This window comes from Anabrus simplex, chromosome 10 (assembly GCF_040414725.1).
Source record: "Anabrus simplex isolate iqAnaSimp1 chromosome 10, ASM4041472v1, whole genome shotgun sequence".
Lineage (NCBI taxonomy): Eukaryota > Metazoa > Arthropoda > Insecta > Orthoptera > Tettigoniidae > Anabrus > Anabrus simplex.
In genome coordinates this window covers 3,764,716-3,784,379 of record NC_090274.1, presented here as the reverse complement: position 1 = coordinate 3,784,379, position 19,664 = coordinate 3,764,716, and the positions used below count along the sequence as shown (strand labels likewise).

The following is a 19,664-nucleotide window of genomic DNA, read 5'->3' as shown; positions in this document are numbered from 1 at the left end:
GATTTTTGAAAGGCAAAGAAGTCAATATGACACTCAATGCCATATGATGTCAGCATGAAAAATATATCTGAAGACACAGTTAGACTTTATCCAACAAAATTAATTGACTCAGCCATAGACCAGTCAACAGAAATCCAGTTTACTCTGTCACCTGGTAGAGTGAAACGGATCATTAAAACTGATGCACAGGCAGAATAGATGCCAACACACAGTAGTGAAGCTATAAAATTATGGCAATTCAGGGAATTCAGACCAGCATTCATTTACACCCAACAGTGAGGTTGGGAAACAGTGTGTTCAGCTGAGTGAATAAAGGAAGATGATGATAAAAGAGTAGAGCATTTTAAATGAAGCTGGCAATATTCCCCAAAATGTTTCAACAAGGTGTCTCTCCTTATTACATGTTAATTGTCTATGAATGGCTGGATGTCAAGTTTCCTAGATTGGTAGCCGTGAATGCATTGACTGGCCGCTGCAATCTCCAGACACAAAACCGATGGATGTCTATCATAGGGTCATAGGTTCAGAACATCCAAATGAAGGAATAGATCGAGTAATGTTCAGACATGATAATGCTAGATGTTTTGCAAAGGGTTCTCGATAATTGGAAACACTGAGTTCATGCATTGAAGATATAAATCCCTGTGCAACCTCAATGTTGATTTGTCCCATTTTTAGTTTTTTAGATTCCAGCTTAGTATTTAAAACTACCAGGCGAGATAGCCGAGTGGTTAAAGGCGTGCAGCTGTGAGTTTGCACCTGGGAGATAGTGGGTTTGAACCCCTGTCGGCAGCGCGTAAGATGGTTTTCCGTGGTTTCCTATTTTTAAACCAGGCAAATGCTGGGGCTGTACCTTAATTAAGGCCATGGTCACTTACTTCCTACTCAAAGGCCTCTCTTATCCCATCATCGCCATAAAACCTATTGTGTCAGAGCAATGTAAAGCAAATTGGAAAAAAGTATTCAATGCTAGTTAAAATCAGCACTGATGGCGAGAACCAGGCACCCATTACTGTAGATTTCCGAATCACATACCCAGGTGTGTATATCCAAAATGATCCGTTATACACAGTAGCATTTGTATCCGATATTAGGTTCCTAGCAAGTATTCTCTTTCCTCAGGTGAGATTGCTCCTCTGCTCATCACCTTATCCTCACTAAACGTATCACTCTCCGGCCAGATGTTAAATTATTTGCCTTTTACACAGAAACAGAAGTTTCCTAGGAGCCTAAATTGAAGGTTGCATTTCTTCTTATTTGTTATTTAAATTCATTTTTGTAAAAATAAATACATTTCTTGACAGTTTATTAATAAATAGTCTACTCAACTTTGTATTTGCATATTCGTCCACTGGTTGGAAAGGCTCTTGACACTCAAGTTTGTTGATATAAAAAGGTGTAATGTGTGGCTGCCAGATTTAAGTGTAGAACTAAGTAAAAAAAAAAAAATCACCAATGACTAAAATATAATTATTTCAACTCATTCACTGGGGAAGGGGCATACCTATACCTCATAAGGAAAGTGCTCCTTTTTCAAATGGGTGAATATGCAGGAGAAAAATATAAACAAACTATTTCACATCAATATTTATTTATCATTTATACACTGCAGCCTTCAAGCAAGATGCAGTTTATTATGAAAAAAAAAACCCACTGTTGCATTTTGAGTTGTAGTGAAAATTTATTTAGATGTTGTCTTGCTTAGCACATTGTTAATTTGAATTCCCAATTCCAATCACATTAAATCTATATAAATGTAAATTTTTGCTATTACTGCTTAGTACAATAATACTTTTCCTAGTCCTGAGAATGTTCTCTGTCATCTTTTGTGAATGGAATGGGATTTTCAACATAGATAAGAGTCCTTGCCACGGGAGGCAGGTCAAGGAAAGTTGCTCAATAACAGGAAAAAGACCTTTAATTCCAAAACTTCCCTTGGAAAATTGCGCTTTAGGAGAGCAAGCTGCTTGCCTGAGGAAAGCTCAGTTTTGTTTGCTGGTTAGCTGTTAGATTGCCGAGTAAACCAATGAGCCGGTTTGTGTTTGTATTCCAGTAATCTAATGCCCAAAGAAAGTTAAATGAGAGGGGTTTCATGATGATTTTAAATAAAAATAACTGGTGGCACACTAGACAGTAAAAAGCATTAAACAAGACCTTAAGTGACACACTGGTTGGAAAAGGTTTGCCATCCCTGCACTAACGTAATATGCATGCATGTCGGAAAAATTATCAAGCATTTTCATATCCCTGTTGGGTACACTTCAGATATTTAATATTTAATATATGTTCTCTCCTTGTCGCCTGCAGATAGTTAAAAATGCATAAATAAATAAATGTTTGTTTTATTGTATATGTGGTACAGAGAAGGGGAGAAGGAAGATCACAACATAAGACAAGTTGGCCAAGCCTGACCTGGTCTATTTAATTAAGAGTCAATTCAGAGGAATATGAAAATAAATCCTTATACCTTCTTATGAACTGAACAATGTGACAACAAACTGCTGAGATTAGGAAACTCTTTCCCACAAAATTTACAAGGTTTTACCTTCTTGGAATGAGTCCTAACATGCATATACAGGTCCAGGAACATATCAAACTTCTTTTCACACATAAAGCACTGACGTTTGACATTACTGGTATGCACTCTCTTATGCAATTTTAAAGCTTTCAGACTGCCAAAGGATTTATTACATACAGCACACTTTTCAGTTTTTTCAGCTTGTATTACAGTCTTGCAATTACGAATACGAAGGTTCTCAAGTTTTCTCACACATGAATTTGTATGTCTCAGTTTCCTACTTACTAATTTACCAGAATAGTTCAACATCCTTTGATCTTGTTTCTGAGATGATAAATAGATTGGTTTCTTTTGCTTCTTCTTTAGATGATGCAAAACTATTCCAGAGTTCTTGTTTGAAGGCACATCATGCTGCAAAAGACTGGGTTTACTTCTAATAAAAATGGAAGATTTCCTTATATTATTTCTTTTCTTATTTTTAGAAAATGCTCCTCTTACAGCTCGGTTGAGGATAGTACGAACTCCATTCCGAAACTTAAAATGTCGAGACACATGAGCAACAAGAAAACCTTTCTTATAGAATTTGGCACCACAAAATGGACAAGAATTAACTGATGCATTACATTCTAGTATTCTGTGTTGTTCATAATCTTTTCTCAGCGTAGAAACCTTTCTCTTACACACACGACATCTATATCTCTTTTTATACCCACTAGCTAAAGAAACACTGGAACTTTCACAGCTTTCAGAACATTCTTCCTTTACTTTTTTAGAGTTACTTCCTGTTTTACTATAGGAAATATTCTGGGAAGTTTGCCGAGTCTTGCCATCTATAACACAACTGTCACTGTTATTGGACATTCTTGCCTTCTTCACGTTTTTTTCTGATTCTGTTGACTTCTTAACATGACCCTCTTTGCCATAATCAGATTTCACTACACTTTTCAGATCGTCAACAACAAGGGGTTTAGTTACAAGTTTCAGTTTTTCCAGGCAAACATAGCAGGAAAATTCTTTAGCATTAGAACTACCTTGCGACACATCAAGCTCCTTTGTGTTAGAAGGATCATCACCACTTTGAACATTCCATTTAGAAATACTGGGTGTAACTGTTGATTCTTCTCTCACTTCTGAACAATTTTTCTTTAGATTCTTTTGAGATTCTAAAGGTTGTTTCTTCCGTCCGGTGCTATTTCCAGATATATTAGAGCCACCTTCACGAGCATTCTCAGGATTTGTTTCACTGCTAATGTTGGAACAGTTACTCACACGAGAAGCTTTCACGCTGCGAGTCATTTCATGTTTTTTAAGCAGATGTGTATCTTTGTAATGTTTCTCACATACCTGACATGCAGAAGGGAAGACAGATTCGTCATTAACTGATTCAGGAAGAGGAGGTACTTCATTAGTGGAGTTTGTTGACGTTGAGTTACCTTTCCCAGCTGTATCACGTATTTCTGATTCAAGAAGAGGAACTACTTTATTAGTGGAGTTCATTGACGTTAAGTTACCTTTCGCAGCCGTATTATGTATTTCTGATTCAAGAAGAGGAGGCCCTTTATTAGTTGAGTTTGTATTACGTATTTTGTAATGGGCACGGTAATGGAGCTTAAGATGATGAACACCCTTAAATCTCCTACTACAAACATTGCAAATAACTCTCCCCCCTATTCTAATACTTTGGGAGTCTAAGTTAGCTGCAATACCGGGTGCACTCTGAGCTTCACAAGCTCTTCCACTAACCTTACTGATATTACCAATGGTAGATCCAGATCTTTCACATATACTAGGTGCCACGTTGTCATTGACTGTTGTTTTCTTTCTCGTCTGTCGGCTGTTACCAACCTCATCTTTGTGATGCTCACTTTTACCTAGGTTGAAGCAATCTTCTGCAGTTGCAGCAACATGCATCATGGCCCGGACGAAGTTTTGATCTTCAACAGGGTTATATTTCATATGATCTGATACAAGCAAATTAGAATTTGAGACTGAACCAATCCTTTGTTCGCTTTGGACTCGTGAGGGACTTTTGTAATTCTTTCGAGGAAAAACCATCTTATCACAAGTTCTATTTCGGAAAAAGGCTCTTAAATGCAACTCAAGGTAATTAGGCCTGGAAAATCCTCGCCCACAGTTTTTACATCTATATTTCAGCTTCTTTGAAAGCATTAAGTCAATGCAATTTAAAGCCGATCTTCTCGGTGGGGTTGACTGCGAGAATAAGGAAGACCTCTTCGGGGAGAATACACTGCTGGTGCGGTGTGTCTTCAAATGATGAAGAAGAAGATTGCTCTTGGAGTAAACCATGTGACATTTGTAGCATGGGTACTCGGTCTGGACAAAGCATCTGAAACATACATGTTTTCAAGTAACAATTGTCATACATCAAATTGAGATATATACACTTCTCTTCATTTAACTAAATAATGAAACTTAGAAAATGCTCCATAACACAATTTTTAGGTACAGTGAGCCAGAAGTTCATCCTACCAGTTGTAGATTTTGTAAAAATTGAAAGGCACAGTAAATAAAATTCTGTGACTGAAAATAGAATTGTCACTTTTTTTGTTATAAAGAAAATGTTAATAACCCATAAATACAGACGTCTTAAACAATAAAACTATTGTCCAGATCCTAGGCTGAATGATCAGATGGCTTTGGATTCAATTCCCACCTGAGCCACCGATTTCATCAGCATATGGTTCATTCATCCTAATATGCTTCTCTTCATCCACGTACCACACTATACTACCAACCATCACAGAAATACGCCATAGTCAATGCATCCCCCTACCACATAAGGTTGGTGTCTACGTGTGACGGAAGTCTGGGTATATGAGAAAAGAACTGGACAATGGTATCTGGAATGTTCTTAAAACTCTATTTCAAGTTAACAATAACAAATGTGAAAAGGAAGATGTGTGTACTGTTCCACGGTCCTCTGAACCACTTTCTTTTGAATCCACTCTGCCACTGATACGGAGGAAGCAAATTGTGAATGTAATACAGCCAAACTTCTATAACTCAATTTTTAGATATCCTGAAGGAAATTGTTCTCTGACAGAATTTTATATATTTTATGATATATTTTTTTATATATTGAAGAATGTTTCAAGCCTAAGTGCAAAATATTGTTCTATAACACAAAGTTATGCAGAACTTCAAGCATGTGTACTTGATTATTCCCACATAATATGATCTTGAACTTGTCTATAAATACAATGTCTAACATATTAAAATTGTACATGTAGAAAAAACAATAATAATCGTATGGCCTCAGCTACCGCGTGCAGACATTTCAATTTGACGCCATCTGGCTGTCTGCTCGTCAATTTCGACATTCCATTCTACTCTAGGCCTACTAGATGGCAGACCGAGTAAACCGAAACTCTCTTGGGCGTCGTTGGCTGAGATTTAATTAATTTTGTCGGGTAAACACCAAATGTGTCACCAGAGATCTTTTACACGCTGACATCGTACGACATGGAGTGTCGAACGGACTTTTTTCCGCCCTTCAAAAATCCGACCACCTCTGCCGGGTTTGAACCCGCTATCTTGGGATCCAGAGGCCGACACTCTACCACTGATCGACAGAGGCAGCTTGAAAAAAAAAAAATTGGTGCATTGGTTAAAAACTTCAGGCTAGCATATATCAGTACAGCTGCTTTGTATTTTGTCTGAAACTGAAGTACAGTAGAATGAATGTGTTTCTACCATATACATACCAGCCAACTTTTGAAAAGGGCTATCAGTAAAACTCATGCGCGACACAAAATCTAACGATTTTCGACGTACCCTGGCTAGACGAAAATAATAATACTTCTGGGCTACAAAATACAAGAATTCATGCTTTAAATAGGATACTTCAAAGAAATCTTATCTACTTACATCATATGCCAATGATTTGTAGATGAATATAACAATCAAGAAGAAATCTATGTTAAATAGCAGCAGGTGTGGTGAATATTAGTTTGGAGCATACATAATAGGACCTCCTTGATAAATTAAGCACATATGCGATAATTGAAAAAAGCTTTACACAATAAAACTCGTTTAACGTAACAAAGGCAAGAAATAATATAATACACACTGCAAATCAAACGCTAGTTCGAGTTGAAAGTCATAGTTGTGGCCTTTTTAGCTTCCGGCAAAAAGTCCTGAGAAAATGTTTTGTCATAACAAGGACCAGAACTCCTGGTCTTCAAAATAGAAACAGACTTCAGAGACTCATTGGACATGGATGATCTGAACTCTGTTCTATTTTTCTTCACAAGGCTGAAATGAGGTTCACATTCTGCATTGCTATGGAGTATAGTGAGAAAAGACAGCATTACTCTAGAAATTCGATTATACATAAGAAGTCCATCGGCTCCACGAATTCTTGATATTTGTGCCCAGCTGGAATCGCTTGCAGCATTGTGATTTGCAACCAAAGTGCCATCAACCTGAACTCATTCACCACCTTATCTGTAGTTTCATTCTCTTCCTTGCATAACATGATAGGAAACATTTCCAAGAATAAAACGAATGGAAGAAAACTGTGCATCTCAAATTTTGTCTAACCTAGCAACTTGAGCATGCTTTAACACATCAACCTTGGGTGGAAATTTGATGATGATGTAGTCACAGGCAGTACAAAAGTAGTTTCTCACTGATGAAAATAAAAGGGATTTATCTGTATCCTGGAGATCATTCACTATGTTGGAAGTCTGAATGTAAATAACTAACACAACATAACCTAAATTGTTGCGTCCACCATGTGCAATATATATATATCACAACCACATACCGTGCAAAAGGCAAATTTTTCTCCCTTTCTTCATTTTAGTATGCACGTAAAGTCAACAGAATATGATTCTTGAAACGTCTGGAGGTACTGTTTCTTTGCTGGATGTATTCACAATAATCTACAATAGGAATACTGCGTGTGAAAATGTCCAAGAACTGAAACATCGAAAGTAACTTGGACCACTGAACATCACATAAAATTATAACATAAACACTCAAGGCAGTAAAAAAAAACACACACACACCCACCCACACACTCTCTCTCTCTCGCACGCGGAAAGAATGTAATTCTTCTTCTTCATAACTTAATGAGCTTCGCTAACAGCGGTATACCCAGTCGTTGTAACGCATGTAATTAGTCCAACGAATACAGGAAACTGCGAAGCACGAAGTTATAACACAAAAACTTGAATACTTCAGAAAAATATCATAACCTTAAAAAGCCAAAACATTCTTGATTTTAGTATATACGGAAAATCAACAGAATATGATTCTTTAAATATCTGGAAGTACAGTTCGTAAACAAAGAACAACACTCATGTGGTCGAAGAATATAGGTTAAATCACAACAAGTGAACTGAGCAGAACAAGGAATTTGCGGAGCAGAGCCTGTCGACACCTAAGATTCACATGGAAGAACTGTTATCCCGGCTTTAAATTAAATTCCAATAACGACACAAAAATCACATGGTTAAAAATACCAATCATATCAATAATAGAATTTATTGCAGCCAATGGCCATATGTTACAATAAATAAGGAATAAATAACTAGTCGCATAATTCTTTTAAAGACTTCTTCTTCGGGCACTTATCGAGATGGTAACGATCACAAGTATTATCGCAGAGAGAGCATAAACAGTTCACGGTAGGCGCATAAAACCTGGTAGTGCAGCAAACTTTAAGGTAAAAACCATGTACCGCAAATCTAGTAACAAGATGACGTAACTCGTAGTTGGAAACTGACCATTCTCTGCTGATCATAGCGTCAGTAGAATAAAAGTCACTCCAAATCTCTGCTTTTTTTTTCTTTTCGATAATGCCCTTGCAGTAGTTCCTGATAAGGCGTCATTGAAGGTAGTGACAGGCTGAATCTCAGGTCTTCCAAGAACACTGGTTCTCGGCATAATTCATAGACCAGTCTGGATGGTGTCCACATAGAAACACAAAGCACCCTTTTTAGAAAAGTTATTGACTATCATGGACTTGCCTTCAACCAAGAGCAAGCATGCTTCAACCCACACAAACAATCGATTATACGGAAGTGGAGCGATTATCGAATGCTGTTTCAAATTTTTGTCCGCGAAGTCGTAAAATGACACCGTCCATCCGTAAAACCGTAAAATGCTGCAATTTCCATAACTTTTACGGATAAACCATAAAAGTTGGCAGGTATGCATATATCGCAAATTTTCAGTAAAATTCCAAAGTATATTCAGGCTTGCAAGCACTTTGAGATATCGACCTTCGGCTGTGTGTGAAATCTGTTTGAAGATACTCTATTTAATGAAATAAGGGTGAAGAGTAAATACTTGGAAATTCCCTCCTGCAGTTAGAGCATAGCCATAAGTTTTTATAACATTAACCTTTAGAGTGCCAGGCTCTCTTGTAGATTCCCATACATAAACTGCCAAGCTATTTTGCCTAAAAATGCAGGGTCCCCTTTTTTCAAAAAACTTGAGATGTACTCTATTTGATGTATCTGCCTGTTCTTTATTTTGTTTTGAAGCAGAAGATTTGTTCTACCAAAAGTATGTGCCTTTGAACATTTAACAAACGGAAAACCTTTTTAAAAAATCCTAAATTTTCAAACTTTTTAAGTTGTCTTCTCATGTTTCATTATTTTGAGCATAATAAGTATGGACTAAATATATTTTATTTACAAATTCACATTGTGGGCATAAGAATAGTTCAGTAGGTGACTAAAGAGACAGGGGAAAATAGCCTAACACAGTCATAAGAATAACAGCAACAAATTAAATGAAACAGTGCAAAAAATAGTATCATGACCTGGAATTTCAGTCTTTGGGTTTTAAAAATAACTACAGAAATATTTGATAATTATACCTGTTTGTTTTTACTTTGAAGCAGAGTCATTATTCTACTAATAATTAAATGGTTTTAAACATTTTTAAAGGGAATACCTCCTTAAAACTACAAATTTTACAAATTTATAAATTAATTTTCTTTGGCATGGTAAATAAGGACTAAATATATTTTATGCATACTTCTGACAAATGCCTTCCTTTCAGCCACATTTGTCTCTTTCCACTCTTTGAGTCTAAAAGAGGGTGAAATAGTTCCACAAGACTGTAGTATTTGCTTGGCATACCTACGCAGTTGAAAAAAATTAGGGGAACATGTTTTTGAACGTATGCCATGCTCCACAAAACAATACCTCACACCCAGGTACATTACCAACTAAACCTTTATTCTTTACCATTGAAGTACACATAAGAACATCGATGGATTAGAGTTCGTTTTCAGAACACAAACGGAAATGTCCAAATAGGGGCGAAAACAAAGTGATAACAGTCCTCCAGGGAGGATTTTTATCACAGTTGGAGAGCTTCAATATGGTGTATGTCCTCCACGAGCATTTATCACAGCCTGGCTCCTAAGTGGCATGCTCCGTGTAAGTCGACGGAGGTGACGTTGCGGTATCAGGTCCCGTTCTTCAATGAGAGCCTGTTCAAGGCCTTGGAGAGTCTGTGGTGGAATAGGAAGCCCATGAAAACTTCTGTCAAGCCTATCCCACACATGCTCGATAGGATTAAGGTTGACACTCACTGCTGGCTATTCCAACTCTTGAATGTCCAGTTCTCGGAAGACAGCTCTGGTGACGCACACTACATGAGCCCTGGCATTGTCGTGCATGAGTACTAATTCTGGGCCAACACCGTATGCAGCAACCAACACATGCTGTAGCAATATCTGCTCGATGTACCCCGCAGCGGTAAGATTATTACGGACGACGACAAGATCCGTACAGCCATCAATACTACTGCCACCCTACACCATCACAGAACCTTGTCCGAATTGGTCGCCTTCCTGGACAACATTTGGCATGTACTGTTCTCGACGGCGTCCCCATACACACTGATGTCATCAAGCTGTCAGGAGAAATCTGGACTCGTCTGTGAACAACACAGTCCTCCATTGATGAAGTTGCCAGTTGACGTGGGTACAGGCAAAAAGAAGACGAGCTGCACAATGTTGTTGCGTTAAACGGGGTATTCGAACAGGACGTCTGGGTTGTAAGGACACTTCTCTTAACCTGTTCCTTACAGCCTGGTCAGACACTGTGACTCTAGTGACCTTCCTGAGGTCTTGTTGCCGTTCCCTGGCAGCTGTTGAACGACGCTGCAACGCATAGATGGTCAGATATCGGTCATCCTGTGGGGTTGTCCTGCGTCCGCGACCTTGTCCAACTCTTCTTGTGAACTGGCCTGTCACATTTTAGCGATTCCACAAGCGTTGAATAACTGATGGAGAGACATTGAGATCCACAGCAATACGACGAGTCCATCGTTCCTGGATCAAAGTGACGTCCCTTGCGACTTGAACCTCGTTAAGATGTCTCATGGGATGTGCTGGTTTACACAAAATGTGCTGAAATAATCGCAGTAGTCTGTGCACCTCAAAACGACACATGGACGCACCGCAATTTTCCTTTGTTTTGAGGGGTCACCTGACATTTTAATGCACGGCTATGCCTACAGATGGAGTATAACTTCGATTTGACATACCCTGAGTAGCTAAGGTCTCAAGGTATGCTGTACGACCATTGAAACCCCATCTACCAAATTAACGTTCACATACCAGATGTTACAAAACATGTATTCCTGATTTCTTTGAACTGTGTATTTGTTTCGGTAACAAGTGTTGTCAGCAGATGAGCGGTAAAAAAAGGTCAAAAAAATTCACGGGTTCCAAGTTTTTAGAATGACAATGTATAGGCCCAGGGAGTTCGCAATGAGTAGGAATATTACCTGCATCACCATCTTTCATTTCATCAAATTTACAGCCAGGTATTTCGTACGAGTCATTATGTTGTGCAGCACTGCCATAATTCACTGAATGATTTTCACTATTACTATTGTCATCTCTATCACTATTTTCACTTTTGATACACATCGGACTCGCTACCACTCAATTCCGAGAGCTCTTCATCAGATTCCAGCAAAAAGCTCAGAATTTTTTCGTCACGTCCAGTACTTGTTTGTTTACATTCAATGTGTGCAAAGAGTCAGAGAGTATCCATTTGTTTATATCCATGGCCTTCGGAACAACCATTACGGTCACAGAAAAGTTAGCTTGAACTATCTAGTTAGTCGTGACACAGATACAATCTTATCTGCCTTCTAAGTAGAACGCTAAGTTAAGAAATCCGACGATTAGATCGTATCTAGCAATTTTGGCCGTTTTTCTGAAATATGATCAGATAATATTTGGCATTCTAAAGGTTAATAATAAAAGTGTGACAAACGATTCCTACTACACTATTAACCAAACAGAAATTAGCTTGTATAATTTTTGTTTATTGCAACAGCCATGTCCCAGGTCAGGTGGTTCCCTTGTCAGTAAGGTGACACTCAGAATATATCCTATTCTCAACCAATGAATGTAACCTGCAGTTATTGTTAATTTAGGTACCACTACTATTTGAAATATCTAAAAATAGGAGGATGAAATTCCTCTGGGTCACTGAACCTAAACATTGAGTTGAACAGCATTTTCTAAATTTTATTACTCAGTTAAAATAGACATATTGAACCATTCTGTTCATGGGCCGATTGAGATAATATTTGATGCATTGGGAATAATTACATGAGACCACAATAAGGGGGCGCGAATTGGAGCAATAGCACGCTTTTGGGAGCATCATCGCGCCAGTTTCGGCTGTGGTCACTGTATGACAAGGACAGAGGAAGGGATGCCAACCACTTGATGCTAGGGGATTTTCTGATGTCAATCTGCAAGCAAGAAACACGGGAGATTCCAGGCCTGACGAGAAAATAAACTTGAGACGTATCTCCACTTACAGACGGAATCTGGAGAAGATAAAATAATAGAAATATAAGAAATAATTTTCTGAAAGATATGATATGCATGGCTATGCTAATTATCATACCCTGAAATTAATTGATGTTCACTTCAAGTACCGTGAGAAGCACGCTAGCTCCACACAAGGAATTCAAGTGTATCTGAAGTACCTTGAACAGAGAAAAAATAGGCTTCGCTTGGGTTATCAAGCTAATAAATAGTGAGTAGACACGGCCAGGACCCCACTCTACACTTAACTCTGATCATGAATGTACGTGACGTGTGACTTTTCTTTGTCTGCACGGTTAAAATACCTGCCTTATTACTTTGAAACCGTATTATAAAATCAAGCAGCAATGAATTAATGATGGTGCAAATTAGAGACATTCGCATTCTACTTAAGATCACACACAGTGTAGGCATAAATCTAGTAAAGCCTGAATGCTAACTTGCTCTCAGAACTGTGTGAGCTCAGACTCAACTGTGTAGATTAGTAGTCTTGTATTTGAACTTCCGATGTACAGGGCACTAAGCTAGGAGAGGCTAGGTGAATTGCACTAACAGTAGTAAGCTTAGCAGGATGAAAGATGAACTAGCATAGAACCTTGCTGTACAAGTTTCTAGAATAGAGGTGCATGTGCGGTTTGGCACGTTGTTTGTTATAAAAACTTTCCGTCAAGTAAATGACAAGTAACGCTGTGGTGCTATAGTAAGGGAATATGCACATAAACAGACACAGATATTAAAACTGCATTTCCTTTCAGTTAACGTTATACCGCACGTACGCATCAGTAACTGCTGATACATAACTACACATCCCAGTTGTATGAGAGGGTGCGAGTAGACGTCAGTTGCTGCCGGGAGAAGAAGATCTAGGATCAAACAGAAGCCAGGATCAACACGGTCGTGAACGAGGCAGCTGCCCAGTAGCAACGATCAAGAAGCACGACCATGGGGAAGCCAATGGATATGAACCAAAGACCCCAGACCAGTGACAACAGCTGTACCATGGTGTGCTAAAAGCCTTTGGTCCGCCATGGAAGACCACTAAGATCAGGAGATATTAAGCTGGGGCAGACTCTATTTTAAGCATGGGTTAGGATAGGGTAGCTTCACAGATGTTTGTAAATAAATATTCTTCGCCCTTCTGGTAATAATGATGTATTTTTCACACTCAGGACTTGCATGCATAGATAGTGTAGTTTCTTTCATTTGGGTGTGTTAGTTCATATTTGTTCGCAGCTGTACGTTTGATTCTTGTTGTTTATGTAAATAGATTTGTGATTTATTTCGGTGAAAGGGCTTGCAGTGCAAGATCATTCAAAGAAGTAGACCTGTACGGTCTCTTTAACATCACAGGCAGACCTTGTGAATTAGGTGAGCTAGTTATAGATATATCTGCATGAGCGTGTATTACAGACATAGTTTCCACAACTTGATATTGTCAGCATTGTAGCCAGTAAGATCATCATAACAACTCCCTCAAATATTCTCTCAGAGAGTGAACATGGTTTGAACGGCCGACCACAGAGTTCAGGGATATGATGCCAAGACCAGATGAATAAGTTTGATTAGCCCGTAGGTAGCCAGGCTGGATAAGCCTTAATTTGTGTGGTTACACAGGAGATAAATGTATAATGTATGATGTTAAACGGTCTGTAGAAAGCTACGCAGATTAGCTGTACTGTATACAGATATATGCACAAAATGAGGTTATGAATTTATACTTCACGATATATAATGATATGAAAGAGGGCCAGGCAGTAAAGCATCTTATTAGCATGTATGGAATGAATGAACGAAATTTTGATTTGTAATGGGCCCGAATAGACTGAACAGTCAGATGGTCAGGCTGATAATTTATGAGGGTCTGCATGGCAAGAATAATGGCCACCGTTGTGACGTACCATGTCTGGAGAGGTAAAAGGAAGGCAGAAAGACACTGCTGACGTCATTTGTTTTGGTTCAAGTTCCTCTTCACCCAGGAAGAAGGTCAACAGCCCAGGCAGAATGGCTTGGAAACAAGGTCGCCCATATTTGTTTGAAAGCTGCAAGAATCTACACATTTCATTATTGTACTTTGTTACAGGGGATCGAAGCTGCACGTGTTGTTCCGTGTATTGGCATTGTATTATGTCTTTCGTTTGCAGTTATGTTACACTTAGAGATATTGCACAGATACGAGAAAGGTCCCGTGTTCGTATCCCAGCTGATGAACGATGATGTCTGCGTGTCTAATTGTTAAGTATTTTGTTTAATAGGATAATTTCAGTCCTGTACTGTAATGTAAATATTTCCCTACACTAGGAAACTGGTAATTTAAGTAATGCGAAGTTATTCCTCCCTAATCCCATGCATACTCTGTTTAAGATAAACTCCATTATCAATTAAAGAGAGAGTGTCTACACAAAGACAGCACTCCAGCTCATACGTGATAATTCAGCGGTGAACGCCAGATGAAGATTAAATATGCCACTTCATGGCAGAATTATTTGTACAAATCTTTATGTAATTGTTAGCCTATGAGTTATGTTTGATTTTGGAATTTGCATCCATCTTTATGTTGCAATAAAGTGTTATTTGTTTTAAAATCATTTGCAAACTCACACAACAATTGAGATAAAGCAAAACCCTAGGCATATCTCCTGTACCTCTTAATTTCATTTACAAGTCGCCCGAACATATCCACGTATACCGCAAACTGAGCAGCTTGGTGCCGAAGAGGGCAGGATAAAATGGTAAGCTATGTGTCAACAATTGCGACTCATGAAAGTAGGTATTTATTCGATACTACAATACTTCCGATACGTTCTCAGCTTTCGCTTGACGTGTATTGGAGGCTGTAGGGCACATAGTAAAATTTTTGCACCCAAAGCGAAAGGGCTGCTATTGTGACAGGGTAGGCAAAAATTCATATCCACTGTAGTGAATAGAATTTTGGCGCTCCTACCGTGGGGCCAACACTGTGGTGACTTATTAAGCATAAACTATGCCCAGTGAAAGGTATAAATAAGCGCCCCCAAGGTGAGCCAACTTGGCGAAAAATTGTGTGAGTTGCAAAAGTAGGATCTTAGAACAGAGGAGCCAGTAATTGGTAATGGATCTGTTATATTCAACGTTGTCACGCTTCATTAATTATTGAGTGCATCCGGTGGATGTCAGGAACAGTAAAATGTCTTCCTAATTAAAGAGGTAGTGAATGTAATTTCCATCAGAAGTTATGTTCATGAATAAGGCAATGATGTATCATTGTGTGGATCATACAGTCATCAGGTACGTCGAGATAACCTCAACCTTGATGAGTGACGTATAGCACGGATTGCTGTCAATATTAGCGATACATGGCTGGTTGAACAATGCTTTGCTCAGTTAGACCAAATCGAAAGTAGCGAGAGTAAGACTTGACCAGGACTGGATATTACGCAGTCAATTTTTCAAGTCTGTACTAGGATTTACCTAGGCTATTCCGGTTATAATATTTAAGGGCTAACTTAATTCAAATTTTCTAAATTCATGTGTCTAAGTATTGATGATATTATTTGTGATATGCAACATAAGGAGAGGTGTTTTAAATTATGCAGGTATTAGACGGTTGATTTAAGAACCGAATATCTTGTACTTGATGGTTAACGTAATTGACAGAAGCTGAATGGATTAATGAACTTCATTTAGTAAGTGTCACCGAGAATCTCGTGAGTGTTGACTTAGCGATCTTCCAGTAGGACCTTATGAATAAAGTAATTATCATGTCTATGTCCATCAAGGAGTTTATGTTGAGGATGGAGGAGCAATTAAAGGGACTCCTAGAAGAATTAGTAAGTGTGAAAGGTCAGGTAGATAACAGTGAGGAGCGGATGTCTGAACAAGTAGCCAACAGCCAACAATGAAGGGCGAATGACCGAACACTTAACCAACAGTGCCGAAATTCTCCCACGTATAAAGTCTCCAAATACATTCATAATTTTTTGAAAAGACATAAAACAAGAGCTATGCCCAAAATACATAAAATGCGCTTTTCACTGTTACCCAGTTGTTCTGAAAATTTACTTGACAATTGTTCTGTCATGCACTGGTAGTTAAGTGTTCTGACATGCGCTAACGTATTCAAGAAACATAATTTTAATATAGCTTTTAGAACTACTAATACTAACCAGTCCATATTCTTTAATCATAAAAAAGTTAATTATGATAAAAATCGTTATTTGGGATCGGGAGTATACAGACTTAAATGTACTCAGTGTAATTTTTCATATGTTGGTCAGACTGGGAGAAGTTTTATGACAAGATACATGGAACATGTTAACGCGGAAAAACATAGGAAATACTCAGCGATGAGTTTGCATATGAGGGAGACTGGTCACAGATTTGAATCCATAAAGAAAGACTTAGAGATAATTAGAAACATACAAAAAGGAAGAATGCTGAATGAATTAGAAAGTTTATACATCTATTTAGATCAGACGTACAATAAGCAAGAGAATCTCAATGAAACCACGGACAATAAAAGTATGTTACATGAATTAATGCCGAAATTATTAAAGTCAGTTAGTTCGAATAATTTTAGGATACCTAATATATTTAATTCTTCAAACTCTAATACTCCTCCCATACCTACAGATATTAGGCCTACTTCCAGCAATGCGGTTGACTCCGCCCCTTTGTCAGCCTCGTCACAATTGACTCCACCCATCCTCTCCTCCCTTCCGTATTTCCCTATTCCTTCCCCTCCGAGTTCACTGCCGCCTCTGCAGCACAGTTACAACACCAGACTCAGAGCCAACAGATGGGCAGCAACCAACTCAAAGGTAGATAACAAATAACAACTTCCACTTACATGTAAGTCCTCATCTGTTTTTACTTTATGTAAACCGAATTCTCTCCTTACGTTCAATTTCTTATTTCTTCTTTTCCTTCTCTTACATAAAACATTATTTCTGCATCTACTGACATTTTCTGGCAAGGTTTCAGCCATTTTATTACCTACCGGTGCTAACGGCCACTTACAATTTTTCAACAGATGCTTCTGCCTCACTTGCTGACAAATTTCATCAGCGGCCTTGGAAAGATTGTATTCATGACAATCAAGTTTATGCTTGTGTTCACGCCCTCATGTCATTGGCTATATATTATTACCACTTTGATTTTCCACTAATATTTTATATGAACTGTTTTAATTAGAATTTTAATAGAAGAAGTTTTAGTCTCCGACAAGATTATAATTTAATCATAAGACAGTTTTCCATTAACATCTTTATATTTTATCACTTTTCACATTTTTATGTTCCGAATTTTAATAACTGACTAAACTTTTAACTTCCACTTTTAATTTAGTTGTATTTTTGATGATTCTGATGAAAGTTTTGGAAAATTTAGAAATTTACCTTACACAAAAATGTAATTCTGAACCAAGTTTAAATGACAAAAGTACAGAAGATAACCCACTGTTTAGGCTAGCATATAATTATTTAAGTAACATAAAGAAGAAGAAAAGAACAAAAACTTGAAGATCCTAAATTTGTGTAGTGTTCTCATTCAGTTCAACCAAAATTGTATGTATTGATCATTTTTATAATATTTCATAAGTTCTCTTTACTCTTTGATATGATGTATTGGGACACAATACTCCTTCAAATTGTAAAACAAAAGATTGTGTCATATTGTGTTATTCTTTGATCTAACCACTGATGAAGGGAATGGTTGAGATTTCCCGAAACATGTATGGTTTAATTAATAATGTTTCTTTCATTTAATGAGTGTATTGATCAAGGCGGATTTAAATAAACTATCATAAATAGTCATATTACACATTCAGGATATTCATTATTCAAACAGATGCGTCTGAAGTCAGAATTGGAGCCGTACTATATCAAGAAACACTGGAAAAACCAACAAAATCACTTATTTAGCTTTCATGAGCAGGAAAGTGCGAACTCATTAACTCAAGTATAAGACTATGGAATTGGAAATGTTAGCTATTGTAACAGCATTGAGCCACTGGAGAAAATACATGTATGGGTTCCCTATAGTAATCAGAACTGACCATAAGACACTTACTTTCATTCTAAAGACAAACATGGCCAGCACACATGTGAGTCATTGGGCTCTTTACGTACAACAGTTTGATGATGCTTGTTGTTTTAAGGTGCCTAACATCGAAGGTCATCGGCCCCGTACAACAGTTTGACCTGTCAATGGAACACTGCCCAGGGAAGATGAATGTACTAGCAGATGCCCTGAGTAGCAAACCTTACACCGAAGAAGTATCCATTAACTTAACAATGTTAAATCAGGACGACCAGGAAATACTTGAGAACCTCAGGAAGGACAGATGAATTTTCCTGATTCACATCTCATGATTGACTGTTTTAAGAAAGAACTTCAGCCAGGTACACCACATTTTACGTGGCACAAACTATCACTTTTTAATAACATTCTCCACAAATTCATAGGATCATACTAAATTTAGGATTGTGGTACCTGCTAGTCTTCAAGTAGATCTTATCTGGTTTGCTCACCACTCCACGGGGCATGCTGGCATAGACAAGGTAGAGTCTTTACTTCAGGAAACGTTCGTATGGTCGAAACTTAGAACTATAGTACAGAAGGTACTCCATATATGCGAGGTTTGTCATAGAATAAAGCCAAATCCCTACCTACTAAAACAAGCACCACGGCCTCTGATACCCATAAAACCCCATGTCTATGTGTGTAGTTCTTAAGTATTTTGTTTAATAGGGTAATTTCAGTCCTACAGTGTAATGTAAATATTTCCCTGCACTGGGGAACTGGTAATTTATTCCTCCCTAATCCCATGCATAAGTGTTACTTGTTTTAAAATCATTTGCAAACTCATACAACAATTGAGATAAAGCAAAACCCTAGGCATATCTCCTGTACCTCTTAATTTCATTTACAAGTCACCCGAACATATCCATGTATACCGCAAACTGAGCAGCTTGGTGCCGAAGAGGACAGGATAAAATGGTAAGCTATGTGTCAACAATTGTGACCCATAAAGGTAGGTATTTCTTCGATACTACAGTATTTCCGATATGTTCTCAGCTTTCGCTTGACGTGTATTGGAGGCTGTAGGGCACAATATAAAGATATAAAATTAATTTACAAGCATAATTTAGTCTTTTAATTGTACATCCCAACTACAATGAAGTGAACTTTCGAACAGACACCGGAAAACTTAATACATAAAGTAATTTGTATAAGGCACTTACTTTCATTTACCAGAACAATAATTATTAAGTACGTATTTATACGCCTTAACTATGTTTAAAAATGATTGGTAGAGTTGGGACGATG

General features: G+C 37.9%; 1 protein-coding gene across 1 annotated transcript in view; it reads right to left on the bottom strand.

Moving 5' to 3' along the window:
• Positions 1 to 1,660: 1,660 nt before the first annotated feature.
• The window catches only part of LOC136882437 (zinc finger protein 107), a 137,897-nt gene continuing 119,893 nt past the window's right edge, over positions 1,661 to 19,664 (bottom strand). Inside the window, exon 6 of the mRNA XM_067155082.2 lies at positions 1,661 to 4,865. Coding sequence (XP_067011183.2) covers positions 2,462 to 4,865 — 2,404 coding nt within the window. The 3' untranslated portion in view covers positions 1,661 to 2,461. The remainder of the gene's footprint in view (positions 4,866 to 19,664) is intronic.